Source organism: Thunnus maccoyii, chromosome 21 (genome assembly GCF_910596095.1).
Source record: "Thunnus maccoyii chromosome 21, fThuMac1.1, whole genome shotgun sequence".
Lineage (NCBI taxonomy): Eukaryota > Metazoa > Chordata > Actinopteri > Scombriformes > Scombridae > Thunnus > Thunnus maccoyii.
In genome coordinates, this window is record NC_056553.1 from 7,854,426 (window position 1) to 7,879,267 (window position 24,842).

The window sequence follows — 24,842 nt, forward strand, 5'->3', positions numbered from 1 at the left end:
CAATGATCAACAGCCAACCTTGCAAAAAAGGAAAAATCTTGCCTGTATTTAAAAGTATAGCAGGGACATCTGCTGTCCATGATGGAATAATACAATAAACAGCCTCAAGATTAGAGGAGGAAACATGCAGTCAAAATGATACAAAGTGAGGACATTTTAATCCATCATAATTAATAGCTCTTCTCTTGATGTGCTTCATTTTGTGAGTTATTGCATTCAAAATGAGATCACTTTAAAAAAGGCCTGCTGTTTTTAATTCTCCCAACTGCCTCAAGGCCCTTGTTTTAATGAGCATCAGAATAAATCTCTGAGCAAAGCAAGGCTCCTCATTTGAAATGTTTTACATTTTCATTTTAAGAAACGTTTTTTCATTAAATGCTCCTTTGTGCAGCTGCATTTAGTAGTCTTGTGGTAGTGCTTCTTTTTCTTAGAATGGTCATGATGTTTCAAGTTGGATGTGAAACTTAAATTGCTGTAAACATGATGGAGAAAAACTGCACCACCTGAAGTTGACAGTACAGCTTCAGCAAAAGATCCATTTAGTAGCTGTTCTGGAGCTTTTGGTCACGTCAAATGGAACTGTAGATGTTGAAATTTGGATTTTTTCGAGCACTTAAAGGACTCATTCATGTCGGCTGAAAAGATCTTCTACAGCAGATGAGGACGATCCAAAACTAAATGAAACTATTGGTGAAATTGATTTGTCAACTGCTGTTTTCAAGGTCAAGCCTGAACTTTCAATCTCAGCACTAGCTGAGGTTTTTCCCTGACAGCCCCAAACCTCAAAGTCACTGCACTGTCTGGATAAAAATATTCAGTGTCTCAAACTTGAACTCCTCAGGAGGGTCGATCCTTCCAGAAACATGAGCTCAAACAAATTTCCATGATCTCCATGATGCTATTGAACTCTTAGTTCAGCTCCAAGTGTTATATTCTTTAAATCCCATATGTTCCTATGTGAGAAAGAGTAAAAACTTTCTAGACATCCTCCCACAGGGCCACCCTGCTGTCAAATTTACACTGTGACTATCCATCACTGCTCAGGACATAAGCAGCCACGGTTATTTCCCCTGCTATACTGCACAATGGGGCTTGTTAGATCCAGTAAAACTAATTGTCCTTAATATGAGGGGAAGATTGATGTGAAATTACCCAACTATTGTGGTGTTAACTTGGTGTGGTGATTGCCTAAAGAAGAAGAATATACCCTGGGTTTGTAGTAACCTCATAAAGTCTTCAAAGCACTAAGCACATCATTACCTTTTTTTTTTTTTTTTTAATATGAAGAGCTTTCTAGACGATGTGCATGAATCAACTTAATCCAAAGCGCTCTGCATTCTAAGACAATGTCTGCTGACATTTGAAAAACACTTCCTGTTACCAAATGACCCTCATTTATAGAGATGGAGGGATACAGTGGATGCCCAGGGGGAAGATTTTCTACATGATGGATATAAATCTGCTCAAGCCACCACATTCATTGGCCTATGACTTACACCCTCTCTTAGCTCATTAGAGAGGCACTGCTTTTGGCACTGAGTAATTGAGAACATATCTAGTGTGTCAACTGCCCCAACTGCTTAGCAGTCTGTGACAGCAAATTGTCTCTCTTTGCCATGCTTACAAAGCCACAGCGACACATCTGTTTGGATTTAGTCCAACTCCACAAACCAGTGTCAACCTTAAGGTATCAAAAAGAGATAACACAAACTGCCTCAGGCTCCAAGGTTTTTTTTTCTCCCTATGGTGAATTTAGAAGCTGCACATTCTGTTCATTTAAATTCTTCGCATTAACAAATGAACAAAAACTCATCTGATCATAAATCGGTGCCACATTATTGCCTTGTTCTTGCACATTTCATAATTTTCTCAGTTTACACATGCAGATTAGATTAATCAAGGCGATTACTCAAAGGAGGCACTGTGCTCAAAAGGGAATTCATACCGGGAACATGAACAACAAACTGCTGTGAGCAACGCAAAATACTTCAAAACTAAGGAGTTTCAAAAGGATCCTTCACACGCACATTGCTCGGTCAATGAGTCAAAGACTACAGGAAACATTTCAACAGGTTTTCCACAAAAGCATACCTCTGAGTCAAGTGTTGATTGCAATTCAAACCTAGGAAGGAAAATTGCACACTCTAGTGGAGAGAAAACAGCATGACAACAATGGCTGCTTCCAACTGAGAGATTGAAAGGGAATCTGAAGCTCAACACTAAAATTTCTATTTCTTTATTGCACGACTTACAGCTAGTTTCTTCATGAGCCGAACACCAGAGGGACAGACTGTAGTATCATGCAGACAATTCCAAGAACAGCTCCATACACAGTGAATAATTAAATCCAATAATAGCAGCCCTGGTGATTTTTATATGCATGAGTGCATTTTCATATTCGGCTGATTAAACTCTACATTCAAATAAACCTCCTGCAGATTCTTCAAGTAATAAATTTCACTGGGCCGACTCTGTAAATTTGTCACCTGATATTTTGCTCAGATTTTTGATTAATGTCATAAATGTCTCTGTTTGTACATACGCAGTCTTTAATTTTAAATTCCCTGGCTTTGGTTCTCTTTTTCTTTACAAGAAAAATGTGTTAATTCATTTGTTCAGTTTCCCCGCCTGCTTATTCAGGGTTATTGCTTATCCCAGTATGTCTTGGGCCAAAAGTAGGAGACTACCTGTCTCCCAGTACCTTCTAAAGCCAAAACACAGAAAGAAATACAGAGGGAGACATAAAGTGAACAGAAGAAAGAAATAGAAACGACCAAGGCCGACACTGAAACCCAGGAGCTTTTTGTGAGGCGACAGCGCTAAATATGATTCAGAGGAGCCCTGTTGCCCGATCAGTATCTCAAAAATACAACACAAACTTTCCCATAAATCCAATTTATTACTATGTGTGTCTCAGTGATTATATAGTTGCACTGACATTTTGTTGTAAATTTGATTTTAATGCCGACAATCTTTTATGTCAAGGCATGTGCCATATTTTGAAATAGTGGGAATCACATTTTTTTATGACAAAACTCTGCTTACTGTACTGATAACTTGAATAAAACTTGACAATATATGCAAAAGAAATCCTTGACCAGGCTGATGATCCTGTTGATCCTCAGGAAGTAAACAGATAAGCATACACACATGCAAACACTCTATTTTAATTGTATTTTTCAGGGAGGGATTATTTTCTAAAGCCTGGGAAGAAAACACTGTTCTCATCCTTCCCCTAACACAGTACGCGCCTTCATTTAATCAGATTATTCTATTCATACATTACACATGATTTACATGTATCCAGCCTACATCTTCTCAAGACCTCATTTGGTTTTTATTTAGGATCTAATCTGCAATGTCCCTCCCTCCTGCTTCCTTCTTCTCCTCCCTCCTTCTCTCACTCTCTCACTAGCTCACTCGCTTGCTCACTCATTCACTCACTCATTCACTCACTCACTCACTCACTCACTCACTCACTCACTCAGTTTTGTCTCTCTTTTTGCTTCCTGTGCTCTCTCTCTCTCCATCTGTCAGGGTCAGCAGAGTGCAAAGAATCACATTAAGAAATATTCAAATGTTGAACCATTCGCAATTGCTATTCACACAGGCATTAAAGGCTGCCAAATCTAATTCAGCTCAGACGCTATCAGTGCCACGGCTGTTCACCCGCAGTCGGCAGAGATAATATAAACCACACAGGGCGGCAAGGGTTAGAAAAACCCAATACACAGACAATAATGTCTCCTGGATGTAATGGAGCCACAATAACTTAGCCATTTCCCACTGGAATGATTTTAACTGAAAGGGGGAGAAAAAGGAGAAGCAATGCTGATGGATTTCACTTCATTAATTCTACCTTCTGCATCTGAGATTAACAATTTCTTTGCTATGAGTTGGAAAAAATGGCATTCCTAATGAAAAGAGTGATTCATGCGCCAAAGATAACAAATGGGACATTGTCAGCTTTGGTTTGAAATGAAGTTCTTTATTAAATAAAGTACACTTTTAAAATTATGTTCTGACTGGCAGATTAAAATTGAACATGTGTTATATACATGCTTTACATCTGTAAATTGTAAATAACAGATCAGGGAAATAAATGGTAGCATTGTTGATGAAATTCACTACTAAACTCAAATATAACCTCTGTAACACTTATTTCAATGTTTCTATACTTAATATTGACATCTCGGCTGCATGAACACACAGCTCACTGCATGAAAAAGAAAAAGTCAAATCTAAATGAGGAAACAGCAGAAAACACCACAGACTTTTAGACTTCTGAAGACTTGTTCAGACCACAAACTTTACATTTAAATAGCAATTACATAAAACATGTATTCAAAGTAAGAATTCCTATACTGTAATACAACAAAAATTTTTTAAAAAAGTGTTTTTCTTTTTACACACAGCAATTTTCAGCTGATATGTCCAGTAATCTCCCTTCTCCTGAGGGAGCCATTGTTCTACAAAATCCTCCCCAAAGATATCTTTTTTTCATAGATTATCATACAACTGCAAGTACTTCAACAACTGGGTAACTCTCCCGTTGAGATGAAAATCAGCTATGCTTGGTCTGTTTATCGTCTTTCAAAGTAGAAATTGCTTTAAAGGAAAACAGTTTTGCTGGTAGTTTCGCCTGAGAAAAACAAATACTACAAATAACTCATAGATTTATGCATTGTTTTGGTCAAAACACTGAAAAATCATTCATGCTGTTGTTGACTGTGAGGAGTTTTGAAAATGTGAAAATGTGTAATAGCACTTTCTATACAGTACACTCTTCTATACAGTACTTGTGAGGACCCTCACTGACATAACACAATGCATGGACCCCAACCTTTACCTTAAATCTTAAACCACATCTTTACCCCCAAACAGCCTTTTTTTTTGGAAGTGTGGCAAAAATCCTCTCACTTATTGAATATCCACATTCTCAATGTAACTCAGATTGGTCCCCACAAAGATATAAGTGTGAGAGCACACACACAAAGTGAGCCATGAGTGCAGTACCTCATTTGAAGTAATGCATTGTGTGAAGGAACTAATGGAGAGCTGGTTAAGGAAAGGAGAACAGAGTTACAGTACAAGTGAAAACACTGTGCAATACCACTTGATTATGCAATCTACTTCCAGACAAGAGTATTTAAAGCCCTCACCAAACCCTTAACCTTACTCTGTGTCCAAATAAGGTTATTCTTTACTCATCTATGCCTCTGTTGGGTATTGGACAGGACACTAAAGTTAACTGAAGTCACGTAGTCTGTACTCAGGTCACATGCAATCCATTCTAAGAGGAGACCAGTCTGACCGTCTTGCACAAAGCACAGCGTATCTCTACCCGACCTTGGTTGCCATAGGATACAGCCAGCCTTATCAAGACAGCTGCTTATCCCAGCCAACCTCGGTATGCAGAGAGATGAACCGCTCTGAAAGAGACAGATCATGACCTATTGCTCCCAAGATAGAAGATGACCAGTGAATGACCTGGGGAACACAAATAATCGCCCCGCACACTGTGCTGCAATAATACTGTAATAATTAATAGCACACATTTCTAAAACTTAATATGGACTCACTTTGATCAGATACATTGCATTTAGAGTACATAGGGGTTTATAATTTTCCTCTCATTCACTCATTCACACACAGATGACAGTGTGCGGCTGTAAGGCAATGGCTTAAACATTGGGAGTAGATGGGGCTCCTCGTCTTGCTCAAGGCCAATTTAACACGTGGACGGGAGGAGTTGGAGAATCTAACCATCAACCCCTGTGATTAGTTGACAATCAGCTGTACATGCTGACCATATTTAACTGTTGTAAATGTTAGCAAGAATTGATAATGTCTTCACCGAAGTATAAAAAATGACTACACATGCAATACTTCTCTTACCTCTTTCAGATGTTTAAATTCATAATAATGTACATGTATAGCAATATTATTCTTCGGGCCTTCATTCTGATGTGTCTGATATCTGATTGCACCAAAATTTAGTCTTCACCCATGAGCACATTAAAGGATAGGTTCGCAATTTTTCAAGTCTGTTCTAAAACAATAGTCAGGTGCCTAAATGAATATTTACACATGATTTTCTTGCTGTAATCACTCCTATTAAGAGATCCCTTCATAATGTATTTTCAATGTAAGTGATGGAGAACAAAATCCACAGTCTTCCTCCTATGCAAAAATGTATTTAACCTCTTACCAACCACCCCTATTTTTTGTGCACAAGCCTGAAAATAATGTATCCAAAATCAAAAAAGGTTACTGTTCATAACTGTGGTCTAATTTTAAATGCAATTCTTGAAATTTCACTACCAAAAAGTCAGAATGAGTATAAGTTACAGAGGCTAAAATGTCCCACAGGTAGGACAGTGTCATTTAACAGGTTAAAAGTTGAGGCTTTCATAAATCAAGACAATATCTTTCAAAATTATAGACATTTTAGTGCCAAATTCCCTCTTTTATGTTACGATCCTTCCATTGCAGCTGAACAGGAAAACATTGTCCAGAATGTTTTTACTAGAAAGACTGTAACTGTGGAAGATAATCACTTAATTTGACAAACTCAGATAGCTGAAGCCTCCTAACACCTTCAGATGAACCTTTGAATACATTTTAGCTTAAATGTATTTGCATATTTGGTGGGGATCTTATACTGGTCAGTACTGACAAGAGGAATGTTTCAGTGTTCATATGGGTACCTGACTGTTGTTTCAAGACAGACTTGAAACCCCCTTGAGACCCCTTTCCTCTGAACAGCTGACAAAAGGACAATATGAAACTGATACCAGTTAGAAATTAATTCATCATGTAAAATTTTTCACCCAGTAATATTACTTCACCCAGTATTTTAGGAAGACAAGCTAAAATAAGGCAGAAATGTTGCAATGTGAGCCAGAATAGCAACCTAACGCATATTGGTGTCAGTCACAAGTGGTAATAACTGCTGCGAGCCACAGTGTGGTGCTCAGTGACCACAGTGTGAAAAAGTGCCTCTTTAGACACATACTCCTCATTTCATGATCTCCATTTACTCCAAACATGAGTAGACGAGACTGACACTGTATTGACCCATCTTTTCAAACCAAATGAACACTTGATGAATTTCCCCTTTTGTTATAACAAGTGCTCGTCTCGGCTGGGGCTCAAATTTCATGTGACAGAACAGCTCCCACAACTCAAAGTAATGAAGGCAGCCCATCTTCCCCTGTTAGATGAGCTGCATAAATACAGACACAGCTCATTAATAATTCTGTCACACAGGTAGGCTACGGAGAAAACGGTGACACACTTTTCAAGTCAAGCACGCAAAGTCCCAGAACTCATCAGCAGCAGAGGCCCTCTTAGGTATGTTCACATACTCTGACTAAGCTTTACTGTCTTTGAAGGCTTTGGTACTGATATTGCATTATGTAGCACTACACTAGTACACATCTTTTATGAATATTCTGTACAAATTCTCCTCATATTAGCCAACCACTGCACCTCCTTTTATATAATGATTTGATTTGCAACTAGTTTATCACTTGTACTTCTCCACCAAGCCTACAGGCTAATAAGAATGTTGTCAAGGTCAAGAATGCACATCAAACCAGCTGTTATCTATTGAAGACAACCCCTCCCTTCGTGTATAAAGCTTGCGCTTGTCAATTTCTCCTTGGAGACACAGAACAGCCAGCTGTGTGTTATACTTCTTCTCCCTTAACAGCTTCTATAGATGTTTTGTCACCTTGTCAGCTCCATACAGTGTGTACCTTTTTTTCTTCTCTTTGACCCTCCAACTCAAATTGAGTTTTGCCAAGTGAGCGGGCAGTTTGGTGTCTTAATCAAATCTACACTGAATATGCAAAATATTCGGGACACTTTTTTTTTTTATAAAGCGGTCAACCTAGGTAGAAATCATTATCCCTTACTGATTTCCCTAATTAAATCTATACCAGTCACAAAGGAAGAGACAAAGATAAAGGAGAGGAAGCTGAGTTTTAAGAGAGCTTTGAGGTAAGTAGATTGTGCAAAAGGGGCTGCAAGAATATTAGGATGATGTACTACCAGATGTTTTGTTTAATTACTGTATAGTCAATTAGACATGTTTGTGTGTGGATCTTTTGTCAGGAACAAATCAGTGCCCTCTCAGTTTAGTAAGTAAGTAAATAACTATTTATATAGCACCTTTCAAGAGCAGAGATGTCACAAAGTGCTTCACATATGAAATCCTTCTGCTCCTTCACTCCCCAAAATAGCACAGGCTTGAGGTCTAAGGAGGCCAAGTAGCCAGTTTTGTCATGCACCACTGCTCTAAACAGAGCTCCAAGTACCTTGGACGGTTATGGCCTGACTGTAAACTGTATCTGGATGGTGTCAGGGAGCTTACCTCTGGCTGCAGCTTATGCAAAGAAGTGCTGAGTGCAGTAAACTCGAGGTAGTTAACCACCATCATGCTTCTGGTGACCTTTACCGGACAGTGAAGCCCAAGGCAACAGTCTCAGCTTATCCATGCCAATGACTGATCATTGATAACACCTGTGCTACTGTGGACAAGCATGTGATCACTTCCCCTTTGCCCCACAGCTTCCTCAAGCTTAGACACGCCCTACAAGTATAGATTGTGTCTCTAAGCAGTCTTAACTGAGAGACAATAAACGCTACTAGACCAAATACACGCCTGCCTCATCTGAAAAACAGACCTAACGGGACTGTCATGAAAAATATTGTATACATAAAACACAACCTCCTGAAATTGCTGATAAAACATAGTCCATATTGCATCAAAGTTAAATATGGCTGTTTTTAATGTAAGGGCATTATCCAACAAATCATTTTGTATAAATTACCTCAATGCTGACAATGAGCTAGACAATCTATTTCTCACTGAAACCTGGTTGGGTGTGGATGCACCAGTAACACTTAAAGAAGCCTGTCCTGCAAATTACATGTTCTCCCATTCCTGTGAAGAAGACAGGAAAGGTGTGGGAACAGCTGCAATACTCACTGAAACTCTAAAGGGTAGAGACGCTGACATTTGAGTGTTGTCTTCTTTTGAGTATAATGCAGTAACCTTGAACAGCCGCCATTCAGTCTCTCTATTTTTTTGGTTCTATATCGAGTTCTCAGAATTTTTTCTCATGCTATCACGCTAAATATGATTTTTATTTTGAATGTCTTTATTAGATTAATTTATTAGAGTGTATGGGCAGCATGTTAATGAGTGAACTCATGAAAGAAGTCACATGAACTCATAACTTAGGTCACACTTTGGACCTGGTAATTTCATATTGGCTGAACATAAATGTTTCCTCTGTTGTTGACTTGGCTCTCTCAGACCACCACTGTGTATTTTTTAATGTCTTTTATTGTACACTGCCAACTTCTCTAGAGCAAGCAGTAAAAAAAAAAACGCTGTCTTACTCCTGAAGTGACCTCAAACTTCTTAGCACACATTGCCAGAAACCAGATTACATCTACTCTCTCCGCAATTGACAGTCTCCTTAATGCATTTAACAATAATTTCACTACAGCCCTTGATGCTGTTGCACCACTTGAAATTAGAAAAACGATTAAAGTAGGAGCATGCCATGGAAGAATTATGAAACCACTAAATTAAAAAGGGACAGAGTGCAGATGGTGCAAAACTAAGTTACACGAGCATAAAGAGATTTAATCAGAAAAATTAAACCGACTGCTTGGCAATTTTATTTTTCTAACCTGATAAATTCTAACATAAGCAACCCCAGATTGCTTTTTAACAGTGTTGTTTACCTCATTAACCCTGTTACAGACAATAGTAACCATCTCATTGTTTCTAAATCTGATGAATTTGTGGATTACTTCAAATAGAAGACAGCAAACATCAGGTCTAGTATCTGTCAACTACACAATGCCATAGCAACTGAAGAAACAGCCAGCATGCAGTGTGAAACCTTGCTAGACAGGTTTAGCCTGGTTGAGCTGAAATGCTCAGGGAAGTGGTAACAACATTGAAGTCTTCCACATGCACCTTTAAGCCAATCCCAACGTCCTTTTTTAAAAAATGCACTTGTGAACCCTCTTTAAAAAAAAGTAGCCTTGGTCCCTCGATACCCAGCAGCTACAGACCAATCTTCAATCTTCCATTTTTAGGTAACATTTTAGAAAAACTATTGTACATTCAATTAAACTATTTTATTAACTCAAACAATAAGTTAGAAATGTTTCGGGCTAACCATCGTACTGAGACAGCCCTAGTAATGACATCAGGATACACCTAGATGCCAATAAACCTTCAGTGTTGGTACTACTCGATCTGAGTGCTGCTTTTGATACAATTGATCACAAAATTCACATTGAACTGTTGGGAAGTGTTTTTAACTGGTTTTCCTCTTATCTTTCTGGCAGAGAGTTCTTTGTTGCAATTGATGATGACAAAACCTCCAAAATAACCTGTGGGGTTCCCCAATGATAGATTTTAGGGCCACTTCTTTTTAATCTATGTATGTTTCCCCTCTGTGATGTCATCAAGAAACACGACATCTCCTTTCATAGTTATGCCGATGACACATGACTTTATGTGGCAGTTTCTCCTGATGACACAAGAACATTTCCCTTTTTAAATGTATTTTACATATTAATGTCTGGATGTCACAAAACTTTTTACAGCTCCAACCAGGATACAACTGAACTTTTAGTCATGGGCTCTAAAGCTTAGAGAGAGAAACTAGGTGCAAAATTAAATTACCACAGAAATACCCCAAGCCAACAAGCAAGAAACCTTGGTGTGGTTTTTGACTCACATCTGAACTTTAAGGCTTATGGTTTGTCACCAAATCTGCTTTTTATCACCTTAAAAATATTGCTAAAGTGTGACCATTTCTCTCCCTGAGTGACACAGAGAGACTAATGCAAGCAGACTGGACTACTGTAATGCTCTCCTATCTGGTCTACCCAAGAAAGTTATAAATCAGCCACAGCTGATTCAGAACTCTGCGGCCTGAGTGCTGACCGGGACCGTTAAGAGAGAACACATTACATCTGTTTTAAAGTCCTTACATTGGTTGCCTGTCAGTTTCTGTATTGATTTTAAAATTCTTTTACTTGTTTTTAAAGCAATTCATCGTCTTGCACTGGAATATACTGTATCTCACATTTACAGTGTTTGGACCAGTACAGCCCCTTGTTGTCTGGCACAAGTCTGTTAGTTGTTCTGAAGTGCAGGACTAAAACCTTTGGTGTGACAGCTTTTAGCTTTTATGCTCCAAGCCACTGGAAGTGTTCAAATCTTTATATGTAAACTTAAAACCTGTTTCTTCAGCCCTGCTTTTGGTTAAGAATGGTTAATTTAATTTATTTTATTCACTTATTCTATTGTATTTATGTTGTAAAATGTTATTCTATTTTATTGTATCCATTATTATTATTGTTATTATTATTTTTGTTGTTGTTATTATTATATATTTTTATCCCTTCTATTTTGTTTTGTCTTTTCAATCTATTTGATCTAGTTTTTAATCCATTTTTCATTTCACTGTATTTTACTAATGTTACCGTTATTATAGCTTTTAAATCTATTTTATTACATTGTTGTTTTCTTGTGTGCATTGGTCTCAAATTGGTTTTGGGGTTTTCTATGTCTTTTTTGTTGTTTTTACGGTCTGCACTTGTCCTGTCTTATTAAGGGCTTGTCAATCATCTGTGAGGCATTTTGAACTCCACTAACCTGTATGAAAGGTGCTATACAAATAAAGTTTGATTGACTGAAAGATTGAAGGCCATTTCCCGTCCTCGAGCTGTGAGTCAGTATTCCAAACTAACAACTGGACGTGATGATTCACAAGCCCGCAGCTTTGCAGTGTAATTGGCGAGGAGGCCTTGTGAGTAACAGGATGAGGGAACGGGGAAGGGTGGAAGCAAAGTAGCGTGAGAGAGCGAGGAGACGGAGGGGGAACGAATGCGAAGTCAAATAAGGAAATGTGAGAGGAAAAGCAAACACATGAGAGAGCAAGAGATTGCTCAAGGCGAGGTTATGGGCTGTTTTTAATGTTATTTTGTTTATACTGTCCATCTTCATTCAGGGGGGCGAACTCCCCAGTGAGTCTGTCACAGTGATTCTTAATCCGCGCACTAAGCGTGGGAGTCAGAGAGGTTACGCTGCAGAGTCCTGTGAGCACGGGTCCTCAGAAACCCTCTGGGGTCGCAGTAATTATCACTGCATGTGTAATCACAAGTCACGAACCATTACTCACATGATACGTCACCTTTTGTCGCCCAGATTTCTCTTTTGTCGTTCAGCCTGAGGTGCATATCGACAATTATGGCGCGAATTAAGAGACAGACATGACTGACTGGATCAATTATTATGAAGTGTTAAAGGGCAGATTTTCCATTCCCTGGGGTCTGTGTCAGGTGTGTTACGAAGGTCTGTCTGTTTAGCTGAAGCTCTGTGTGAAGGTCACACTGCAGTGGTCTCTGTCATAGCAAGGCTGCACACCTGGAACACATGCACAGCTTCTTATTGGAGAATTATCTTTCAGCATGCACACATAGAGCATCTGTAAGAACACTAATCCCACACAAAAGGCTCATTACTCTTGATACACATCGCAGAAACACTACAGATAAAGTCATAGTGAAGACAAGCCTCTTTAGTTAATGTGCTTATTCCAAATATGTTGTCTAATCAGAACAGGCAGTGTGCCAACATGCATATCTAGTGTACTGTATTATCGTTTGCATTACATGAAAGCCCAGATCGCAGATTTCAACCAACAAATTCACCCAAATGATCCATTCATCCTGTCTGCATCAGCATGCCCTAAATATGAACCTAAGCTCTCAGTAGTAAACAGGCATCTTTGATTATGCATGAGGAACAATTATCCAACTCCGTTCTTCTTCAGTGGTCCAAAGCCACTTTGCGTCTCTGTCTGTGTCCCCCCCACCCCCCCCACCCCCCATCCCTTTCTCTGTAGATGGATGTAATATTAATGAACACATCTTAGCCAGGATGCTTGTTAGGCTTTGAGCTAATCCTGTTTCTCACCGTCCCTTACAGACTGGGCTTCCATCAGTTTATTTACCAGCTAAAGGAAAAAGAAATGTAGCCTCAGACAGAGACTGAGCTAGCTGGCTGGTCAACTGGAAGACATGAAGACAGGAATGAAGATGGATGTGTCTTTTTCTTACTGACACATATCAGCATCAATATTAAACATCAGATCCTGTCACGACCAGTAGTAGTACTTTACTACCTTACAAACTAATTAGTTGCATTGCTGCATTTCTCCAAAGTTAACACGGGAACTCTTGTGTTTTATTGACACTGGCCTTTCTTTCTAATTGTCTGTAGGTCACACTGACTCCACTGCTGTAAAAACAGTAATAATTGCAAGATTTTTCAATTTTTTTCTGTCAAATATAAATACATATATTCTTCTCTTCTGACCCTGTTAAAACCCAATATATAGGCTTCATTTAATAAAGGTGAGAAAAAGAAAATTACCATAAATTGTTGTTATTATGACAAATAAGGAAAAACATTTCATTCTACATGATACACGGGCTATGCATAAACAAATACTGTAATTATTATTATTTTTTGCAAAGAACAACACAACAGTGAGGTTTAACTCAACTCTTGTGAGCAAACTGTTATAAAGCTAAAAAAAAACAAAACAGAAATCCAAACAGACTTAATGTAGGATTCAGGAGAGGTAGTGCTGTGTATAAAGTAAGTAAATACCAATTACTGATATGGAGAAGATGAAACTGTTGTATTGAAGCAGATGAGGACTTCTGAAGCGTCAATAGTTCAAAATCAGACTCACAAGAAATTTTCTTAAAATTAGGATATAAAGTATCATTACATCAGTATTATGTATGTTTTTTGATCTGTTAGAGAGGAACATAACACTGGGTTTACATTTGTGTTAAAAAATGTGCTGTGACAATATGACTTGTTTACCAATAGTGTTATCAGTCTTTGTGATGCAAGACTGTAGCTCTGCTTTCAAAGAAAAGTTGTTGGTATCAAACAGACTTTGTGTTTCTTATTAACAGCCTTTCATCTCTGTGACATTACATAAGATTTTCTGTTTTTGATGCTGGTTTTATTTATGCTAACAGAAGTTCTGTGAAAAAAGACTTTATAATAATATAACACCATTTTAATTTAAATAACTAATTAAGTTGAAATAAAAAAAGTATTAATTCATGAGTTACCATCTTATCTGGGTAGAGTATTGTGCACTGCAAAGAAGAACAACTAAAAAGTTACCTATAAAGGTTCATATATGTATTTTTTGGATCACATACATTTAAAGACAATTCATTAACAAAGAATCAGCACATGATTGAAAAAAAACAGCTGTATTTCCTCCTCTGATATGTTTATGTCTTTATTGATGTGTAAACATATGTAACTGCACAAGAAACAATAAAAACTGTAATTGCCGTCTAGTGATAGCTGTTGCATTAGAAGAGCTGTCACCTAAATTGGCAGCGATAACAAGGTTTTAATCTTGTGCTTTTGATTTTCTATCAGTTTATTTACCACTGGAGTATCTGATGGCTATATGCAGGTGGGCATTAGTTTTCATTTTGTTGGTGCTGAGTAGGCAGGTTTCTTTGTTTTGCTCAAGGGCACTTTAACACACTTACTGGCTAAGAGCACAAGAAAGAAATGTACTATATTAACTAGCCTGTTGCACTGATGGAGAATGAAACATTGAATGTGAGGGTGAATTACTTTGCTTATGTTATCATAGCAAAAAGGTCAAAGATCATTTAAATAACTTTATCTATATCATAAGTGAAGCACAGACACCTGCAGACAAAACATGCACATACACCAAAACAATGTTTTCTTCTACTTCTACATATGAGTGTAAGTAACCCCCCACATGTAAAAAACACACACATACATACATACACACACACAGCTTGCCCACTCAGCCCTGCGCTCTGACTCTGATTCACAGCTCAGTGTTTCTCTGCCTTCTGAACCCAGGTTTCTAATCAGAGAATTAGCTGCAGTTTCCCCTGCCAAAATCCACACAGTAATCCATCTCACTTTGTCCACACTGTGGCTCGTGCCCCACTAAAGCATTTGTCAGAATGTATGAAAGAGAGAGGTAAGGATAGAAATAAAGAAAAAGAAAGAAAAGAAAAAGAAAGAAAGAAAGAAAGAAAGAAAGAAAGAAAGGAAAAAGAAAGAAAACGAGACAGAAAGAGATCCTGGCAGCCGGGGAAATGTGCTTTCCTGGTTTCCCTGGTGGCTTTATTAAAGCCTATTAAGTGCACAATGACAATCTTTAAATTTCTTCAGTATTGTTTCCACAAAAGAAACACGCACTTATATTCTGAATACATTACAGCTCAAATAAATTCCTGGCTTGGGTATACTCTTGATGTTATTGTGTGGCTGCGGGCTTGCGCACTGCTATGTACCTGGTGTTATGGATGCTTTTGTCAAGCGCTGGGTCAGGCCAACTGTGCATTCAACGTCTGGCCCAGTCTCTCAGAGCGTGATTAATGAGGGAGAGGACAGACAACCAGGGTGCATTCTAATCACCCACAAGGACAAGGAGAGATATGGAAGGGAAAAAAGAGAGGGAATAAGAGATGGAGAGAGGAAATAGGAAGAAAGAGAGAGAAATAGATTATGTATTGACATTACAATTCGTGTGAAGTGCCTTTGCTCTCGTGAAAATCCTTTTTCTGAGAGAGGCACAAACCGTAATTCTCCAACGTATCCCCCTCTGCAAGCACACACAACCCCCACATACAAACACACGCACACACACACACACACATGCACAGACACACTGAATACTCTCACAGCCTGAGAAGCAAACACGGGGACATGAAAGACACAGAGGGGGCCTTATGGGGTTAGCTTTGGCAAAGCACAGTCCAGTGGATCAAGAAGAATTGGCCCCATCTAGTTGCATACTGCAAAACCCATAAGGCCTCTCACACATGGCTGTTCATGCCTCTGAACCTGGCTCTCAAAATGAAGTTACTGAGACGTGCAGTTATTGTAGACATAGTTGAAATTATCTATGCAAATTTCAAAGTGAGAGTGAGCCTGTGAATGCTAATGGTGAATGACAGAGAGAATCACAGCAGCCAGGTGGAGAAGATACAGGAGGATTGGTTTGGATAGACATTAAAGAAAAAAAAAAATCCCCCTTCGGATATTCACTATTTTATGCCTGTGGTATTCACTGCATTCAAGTAGTTGCATGTATTTTGTGAGGAAATGTTGCTATTTGCTTTACAGCCTCACTTGAATCATATATTTCCTGCATTTTTTCAAAATACCTTTATATCTTTCTGCATTCAGGTCAACAGCACATGTAGTAGGACACCTGTGCAAAATGTTGAGTGTAAAGAATGGCCTTATCACTTTTAATACTGCAGAACTGGGGCCAAATTATGCCTTAAGGCGCCTATAGACTTGTATGTTACTTGTATGTCACACTGTGCGAGACAGGTCTAATAAAGTTTCGGTCACAATCTTTGTCCAGCTCTACAAGATCAATTTTGAGGCATGTCAGATGGCGTGATGAATGCCTGCTGAATCGTAGCGCTATGAATTTTTTTAAAAACACGCGAGTAGAGACATGTTATCACCTCGCACCATCCATCTGTAAATGTAGCAAAACAATAAACAAGCTCTGGCCATAGTGCTTGCAAGTCTATCCATCGAAAAACCTTAGAAGAGGAGGGGAGGAGAATATTGTGAAGCCAGTCACAGCCATGGACAAAGAGGGCAACATGGAATGGAGATATTGCAAATTGATTTTGAGGAACGAAAACATGTTTTTTTGCTGGAGCATTACACAAGCTGGCCGGTGTATTCAGAGTCATTTCATGTTGTACTCTGGTGGGTTGGTGTGTAAATGTGACTCATAGGAATAGTCACATGTTGGGATCTTTGGCTGCCAAAGCTCTAAATCAGCAGTTAGTGGACTAAGATCACAGTTTTGGATTGAAAACCACACAATTTCACCAAATTTCACCAACTTATATCTGGGACAGCCCAAAACTGTGCAGAATAAATTCGCTTTTAAGAGAGGTAAAAACTTTAAGCGATCAAACGTCACAGTAGGTATGAAGCAAATATTCCAAAATAACATTGAATCATCTTTATCTGAACAGTAATCCACAAGAAAATAAAAATAAAAATTCAGACATTAGCGTGTATCCAGAATTACTACATACACCCCCAGTAGACTGCTAAAATATTACTGTGGCCACACTTAAAGCAATCCTGCCTGCACATTCCTCTCCTACCTGTCCCTGCTCCGTCTTCTCCTTCTTCCCGATATAGTTCAGTTTCTGTGTCCTGTGCTGCTTGCTATGCATCATGTTGGCCCTAAATGACGATTGATTGCAGTGCCACTGCCTTTGTAATCCGCTTAGGATGGATTTTGCATCTAAATCACTTTATTATTTATGTGCCTAACTCTTGCCAATGCCATTTGGAGGCAGTATGATTGGTGATCCATCACACATTATCCTTCACTGTGGTCATTAATATTGTAATGGGATGGACCTTCACCATGAAACTTCCAGGTAGAAGGGAATGCAGATCTCTTCTGGGAGGCTGAGGCTACTCAAAACAGGAGTCAACAGAAGGAAGATTATCAGGTGTTCTTGCTACTCTCCAGAGATGTTAGTTCACCCTCTCTCTGCTATTAACCTCTTTCTTCTGTCCTCCATCTCTCCTTTTCTCCTAGGTTGCACAGCAACTTGTATCTTCATACATTGCCTCTCTAAGAAAAATATGGACTGTTATTCTTTCGTTGTCCTTTTCCATCAGGGCTTCAATCACCACCTGCCAATCACACACTTCTGCTGCCTCCGGGCAGACATAAAAAAGCACAAGGTGCCACATCCAGACATAGTTAAAACAACCGCCTCTATAGATGAGAAAAACAAGAAAAGACAGATACTAATCTTATTACATAAAGGGCAAGGTTGGTATGCATCACAAAGCATTTGGTGCAAATGCATCAAAGCAGACTCATACCACTATAACTCCTCAGAAAATCTCAGAACACTTTGAAAGTTTGATTTTGACTAGCACAGCATTGAATGTTCAAATAGCCTGTGGGTTATATACTATCATTGTACTGTATGGATTTCAAGAGTCAGCGCCAGCATGATATGGAGGCTCAGTGCATGCTGGGACAGCTCAGAGTGAAAAAATCTGTCAGTCTTTGTCTCCATGGCAGCCCACTGAGTCCATTGAGGAGTGAGACCATAAAGATACAGCAGATAGATCTCAGCGGGTGAGGACGGAATCTGCTCAGATTCATTTGAGGTTCATGGATGCCAGCAATCATCATGTCACTGTGTGTGTGTCACGAAGAATCCCCCCCAGTCAGCTTTTAGCCAGAGGGAAGGGAACACACATCAACGCAAGTGAGACATAGGGATATTTGCAGCTAACATGCCGTATGCTGCAACAGAGCAGCTGACCTCAAATGGCTGGAACACTTCCTGACATCATTGTAAGTGACTTTATTGTGATTGTAGTGAAATTAAAACTAGTTTGGGGGATGAAAAAAAAAGGAGAAAGAGAGAGACTGGGTTTGATTGTTTCAGCACCATGGAGAGAGACACAAAGAAAGGCTGGTCCCGAGCGCCAATTCAATACAATATGCACATTTTAGGCAGGATTTTAATATGCACAGAATTCACATCAGAAAACCAATAAAATTTAGTTACTAAAAGACGTCAGCATTGGTCGATATTATTCGTATTACCAAATTTACTTGATTTTTTTGGTCTTGCTTGATTTTTGCTTTTAATCGACGCTAATGACCAACAACGAAATGCAAAATGAGTGAAAGCCTTCTCACAGCTAGAAAACATTAAAGGAACTGCACATCAACTGCACAGAGCATGCACAGAAAATAATGTTTTTGACCAATGATTTAAGACATACATTTTGTTTTGGACAACTAAATTCATGTCTTAAAATGGGCCAAAAATTTTTTTTTTGCATTGGTGGAACGTTCCAAATTGTGTCATTGATGTTTGCACAGCTAGTATTCCTCCTGTAATCTGTATTACTTTCTTGTATGTAAAGAAAACAACAAAAAACAGAATAAAAAAATCTAAATTAAAAGTAAAACAGAATAAAATCAATATAGAAACCATGAATAATAATAAAAACAAGCTAAAACATTATTATTAAATGACTATTTAAAAAAAAACAATTAAATAGCAATTTAAAAAAAACAGATGCATGAATCAAAAGCTATGTTAAAAAGATAAGTTTTAACTGTTTTTTAAAGAACCCTATTCAGGACACTACTGTATACTAACTGCCAAAACAGTATATTATGCAGATCTGCATTTGTGATAGTATTAATTGGGACACTGCTGGGAGTTTTGATGTTTCAACGTGAGAAGGAGACAAACACTAAAGTGATCAAATCATGTAAACCTCTGCTTTGTTGTTGTGTTTTTTGGCGTTGATTGGCACGACTGTCCCACAATTTAATGCACACAGAGAACAGAGGGGCTACTCACAGCTGGAAAAACATTTTTAAAAAAATTTGGACGAGAACTCTCCAAGAACATCTCATTTAATAACACATAATCTTTGGAAACATTCTCGCTTTGTCTTTTATGTATATGTTATAAATTTTACATTGGCAGGAGTATATAAATAGTATTATTTTTTAATTACTTCCAAAAACAGATTTTCAGATTTTCTAGTATCATCTGGGACACAATTGGGATTTGAATGCCTCAGCAATATGGAACGAGGGACACAAAAGCAACAACATGAGGTATACTCTAAGATTTCAGTACGCCTACTGACTGCTTGATTTTTGATGTTGATTGACAACATTTTCCCATAATTCAATGCACATAGGAAATGGAAGAGCTCCTCGCAACTGGAGAACATTAAAACTAATTTTGGCTGGCGATGAGAACATCTTGGGGAACAAGATTAAAGTATTTAATCTTTGGACAGACATTTTGCTTTCTCTGCTTTCTCTTTTGAACATTTCACCGCTGTGAAGAGAGGCGACAGAAGAACTGATTCTTCGCGTCTGCCCCTCCAAGACTAAATATTCAACATCCGTGCTTGTGTGAAGTGGTTATAGAGAAATTTCTTCATGCTTGTAACCATGAATTGCATAGAGATACAGTACTTACACCATTCAGAATAGCATTGCATGTACTGCTATTTAGTAATGATTGCTGTGCTCACAATCCTAGATGTGATCTCATGAACTCCTATTCACATTTGATAGGGTAATGGAGCATCCATTTTTCACTCAGCGGCGAGGGGAGGAAGATGCTGCCAGCTGTGTTATTATAGAATTTCTGCATTTGTTCATCAGCTGTTTTTTATCCATGCTCACACACACACACACACACTCACACACACAGAGTGACAGTCTCATCTTCTGCGGTGGCGGCAGGCTATGACCTTTGACACTTGTGTATCATTGAGTGCACAGATTAGTCATCACCAATGCATTTGAGCAGCTGAAGTGGATCTGTGCAGTCGCAGTATGATGTGATTATTCCACTGACCTCTTTTCCAGTGACCACCGCCAGCAAAAAAAAGCATGCTTTTTCAAAACGTAGCTCTGCCTCCACAATAACATGTTCTGCTTCTTTTTTACGTGGGCGTCGGATGATCTCACATACTCAGTGATGGTTAGAAGCGCATCTTCGAGTGCAGTTCCTTCGGTACACGGCGCCATATTAGCTTACCTACGTGATGTGATCTCTGAAATTGAGGTGCAATCAACTTGCAGATAATAACACTTTAATGAAACGTTTTGGAACAGGAAGACAGATCCTTGTCTTAGCCGTGTTAATATAAAAAGCATCAGCTTGGGAGGATGAGACTGAGGGTGTCCTTAATTGTCAATTAGGGATGTATCTCCCAGTAATACTCCCGCCACATGACTTGTAGATTGAGTGATAACAATGAGGGCAGGGTTGTCTCGCTGCAAGGTTTGTTTGAAATGAACTCTTTAGTTTATGAAAATACTTTCGATTATGTTTGCTTTCTCAACCAAAAACAGGCAATCACACTAGCAGAGAAGTCACAAATAAATCACTAATACTATTATTATGGATATGGTAGAGTGCTCAGTGATGGTTTTGGCTCTGACTGGCAATGGTCTTGGTTGTGACTAGGTTTTAATAATTGATGTGTTTTGCTGCTTATTCACTGATTACAGCATCCATATCGCCAAATATCAAACTAATGAAAGACTCAAAGAGCAAAAACGCATTAGCCACTATTAATCAGGCGAAGAAAGCTCATTACTTGTTGATGTTTTTCTGTCTTGATGGAGAAATCATAAGAAAAAGATGCAAAAAATCTTTCATTGTTGCTATATATTTTTTTTTTTAGTAAGATTGGTTTTCAGAGAAAGCCTTACATGTTAAGTTTGCAGAGGTAATATTAAATACCTATCCAAAAAGACAGCCCTTCATAAACAGCCAACATCACCTTCACGATAGGAAGGTAAATGAGGAAACCATTTAGGTCTCTCAGCAGCCAGATGGATTTTACAAGTGGCTGGGACAGTCGAGTCAGACTATTGGTTGATATTAGAGGTTGATATAAAACCTGTCCTGCTGAACAGAGGAGACACAAAAACCTATAAATCAGCTTTGTATCTTCTTCCTGTAAATGTTCCACTTGTAGTCTGCACATAAATTATGTTAGCTCCAGCTTGTGTTCATTAACACAAGAGTTAACAGTCTGGGGAATATTATTTTTACTTCGTAATGCACTTGAAGGATGGTTTACCTCGGCTGTGTTCATTATATATAATACATATATAAACATATAAAACTTTCTTTCTTTCATTACTAACCCTAACACCAAAGTTTGCCCTGAGGATACTGTATAATGGAGTGGCAGAGTGTATGAGTGGTTAGAAGGATCATCTTTAGCCTGCAGTAAGTTGACAAGCATGTCTTGCTGAGATGCACATGCCAATTAAAGCACGCAGCCCAGTATCACGCCAAAGCGTGTAATCCACCCGTTGATCCACTAGAGGATACTGTGTCAGTGTCACGTTTTGCTTCGCCTAGACATGAAAAGTACACGCATGTATGACTTTTAAAAAGCCTGTCTAGTGGAGCAGTTCAGATGATGCCTATATAAGGTGATACATTTCCATATTTGGAGGTGGCGGGTTGGGTGGATGGATAAATCCTATCTTGCAAAAAGTGGACTTAGTGGACCTTGCTGCAGGAGACCGCCGTTCGCTTTCCAACTACGACTCAGGACAGTTTTTTACTCTCACTCTAACCCTAAACCATGATTTTTCCCTTACCAAGTAGTTATTGTGCTTTAAACTAACCAGATTTTAACCAGTGTTGTCACATCATAAAACCATCGCCCTTTGCGGGTACTGCCCCTTCATACATGTGTCTACTTTTCACGCTTAGGCGAGGCAGAACATGATGCTGACACGGTCGACTGCCACGTGTATTACATGCTTTGGCGTGATACCGAGTTGAACCACAGCTGAATCAGCACTCTAGCCTCCCTGAGATGGGACAGACGCCATCACTGTCATCAATTAAGTGTCATATCATATCACAATCCCTGCTTTGTGGAGCTTGTTGTATCCTTGTAGGGAATGACGAGCCTAGATGCCAAATATCAACTCTACATTATAATCATAATAATCCTGACTGAACTTCCATCATGCACTTCTGTCTTTGAGCATTTCATACTTATGTTTTTTCATTCTGTAGCATACTGACACCCAGTGATATCTGCACTCTTTACTCTCTGGACCCGATGTGCCCTGGTTGAAACACCAAACATGTGGCATGTCAGCTGCACCTCCACCCCAGTGTCCACATGTAGGCCTTGAGTCTATGTTCCAATAGGGGACAAGATATTATTGTCACTCCCCAATCCCTGCTGTGTGGAGCTTGGTGTATACTTGTGGGGAGTGATGAGGTCAGAGCCTTGATGCCACAATTAACTTATAACTAATTAATAATCCCTGCCAGCTCCTGACTGAACCTCCATCATGCACTGCTCTCTTTGATCATCTCATAACAATATATTACTATTATATATGTTATATATATACATAACAATGTCTTATACAAAAACCCAGTGATATTTGCACTTATTACACTCTGAACCCCATGTCTCTTAGTTGAAACACCCAACACGGTGCAGACTTTAATCAATAGGTCTCGTGCCTATATGCAGTATTATCCAGTCGTGATCATTTTAGAATTATTTTCTAAAGCAGTAGTGTCTAGGAATGTGCTTTGTTGTATCTTTTAAATTCACCCCCCGGCTTCACAAAGAAGTTTGAAAAAGATAAAGCCCAAGATGAGACCATTCACAGACAAAACTAATTGTGTATTCAAACCTAAATGTTCAGGACAAATCATACAGGACAAACTTGAATGCTTTTGGAGGTAAAGTCAGCCACAGAAACCTCCCAATTTCTTCAAATTGTCCAGGCAGGTACCGTCTTCTAAAATATTCCAAATATTTTGCCTTGCAGCAATGAGCAAAACAAATGTGAATAAAAAAAAACATCTCACAGTCAGAATCCATAAAAAACAACCCATTACAAAGCATACGCACAGTACAAAATCGATGCTTGCACAGCATATTGTAGCTGCATCCCCTGCCACTTAACATATTCTGCTCTGCTCTAAGTGATGTGTCACAAGAACTTTGACATACTTTTTGCAAGTTGCTGCCTAGTAAATGTTAAAATCAAGCTGTGCTTACATTCACTCGTGGATCAGTTAACAAATTCAGGAGGGATTTTCTCCAAAACAGCGTGACAACAAACACAGACACTTCAACATTTAGGAGCCAAGGGAGGTTCTAAACTAAAAATCGGAGAGATGCCCGAGGCGTTTTCTGTTCCCGAGAGAGACAATCCACTCCTCTAGCAAAGAACAGGCTTTGACGAAACATTCTGTATTTCAAGGGGAAAGTTTTTTTTTGTGCTGTAGACTGTATCTGCCTCCTCACATGTTCTTAGTGGGATCGCAATGCGAGCAATTACAGAAATTTCTTTGTCAGAAGACAAAGCAAAGAAGACTCACCAAGAGGCTGTCCAGCGATGATACGAGCGTTTTCTCCCGCCACAGCCGCTCGGGCATTCCTCTCATTCATGTACTGTACGAAGGCGTAACCCTTGTGCACGGAGCAACCCACTATCTTGCCGTACTTGGCAAAGATGACCTCTATGTCAGTCTTCTTGACGATTGCTGTGTTGAGGTTGCCGATAAAGACTCTGGAGTTGAGGGAACGTGGGTCATTCTTGTTGGTCACGTTGCTGGTCTGGGTTTTACCAGTCATTCTCCTCCAGTTGCCCTCCTGGGACACAGACAGAGGGGGGGAGGGGAGGGACAGGGCTTTAGAGGTTTTGGAAAGGCCAACTCCAGCTAATTCTGCTCCTAAAGAAAAGACAGGGTTAGTACTTGAATTTGCTCTTGGAATCTAAATCAGTCAATTGAAATTTGGATTACACACTTGATTAATGTGTAAGGTTTAAGGGTTTAGTCATCTACAAGGTCACTGGCCAGTCAACTGCTTACCTAAGACACATTTTTGCATGGTTGAAATGCTGGATGGCTGAGTGGGAGAACTGCATGTGAGTGTAGCAGCAGTTTTCTCCGCTTTGTGAGAAACCAAATACAGTAGTTGTCAGTGGGAACGCTTTGCTATCTCAATACCCATATTGTTGCATCCCTAATGCTTTGTGTGCCGTTTCACTGATCACAGAATGCCTCGGCTGTAATTCATGTTACAGTTTTATTCAGACTTTTTTTCTGTTGTCAAGTTATCACGTACATTAGCCTCAGCTTTT

The 24,842-nt window shown here is 39.0% G+C and overlaps 1 protein-coding gene across 5 annotated transcripts in view; it reads right to left on the minus strand.

Moving 5' to 3' along the window:
* Nucleotides 1-24,349, minus strand: part of LOC121888069 (RNA-binding Raly-like protein) — a 70,191-nt gene extending 45,842 nt beyond the window's left edge. For all 5 annotated transcript variants that reach the window (XR_006093126.1, XR_006093125.1, XR_006093127.1 and 2 more), the window contains exon 1: nucleotides 24,076-24,349. Coding sequence is in view for 2 of the 5 variants with exons in the window: in XM_042399340.1 (XP_042255274.1) it covers nucleotides 24,076-24,331 (256 nt within the window). In the remaining 3 variants the exon portion in view is untranslated. The remainder of the gene's footprint in view (nucleotides 1-24,075) is intronic.
* Between the last annotated feature and the right edge of the window lie 493 nt (nucleotides 24,350-24,842).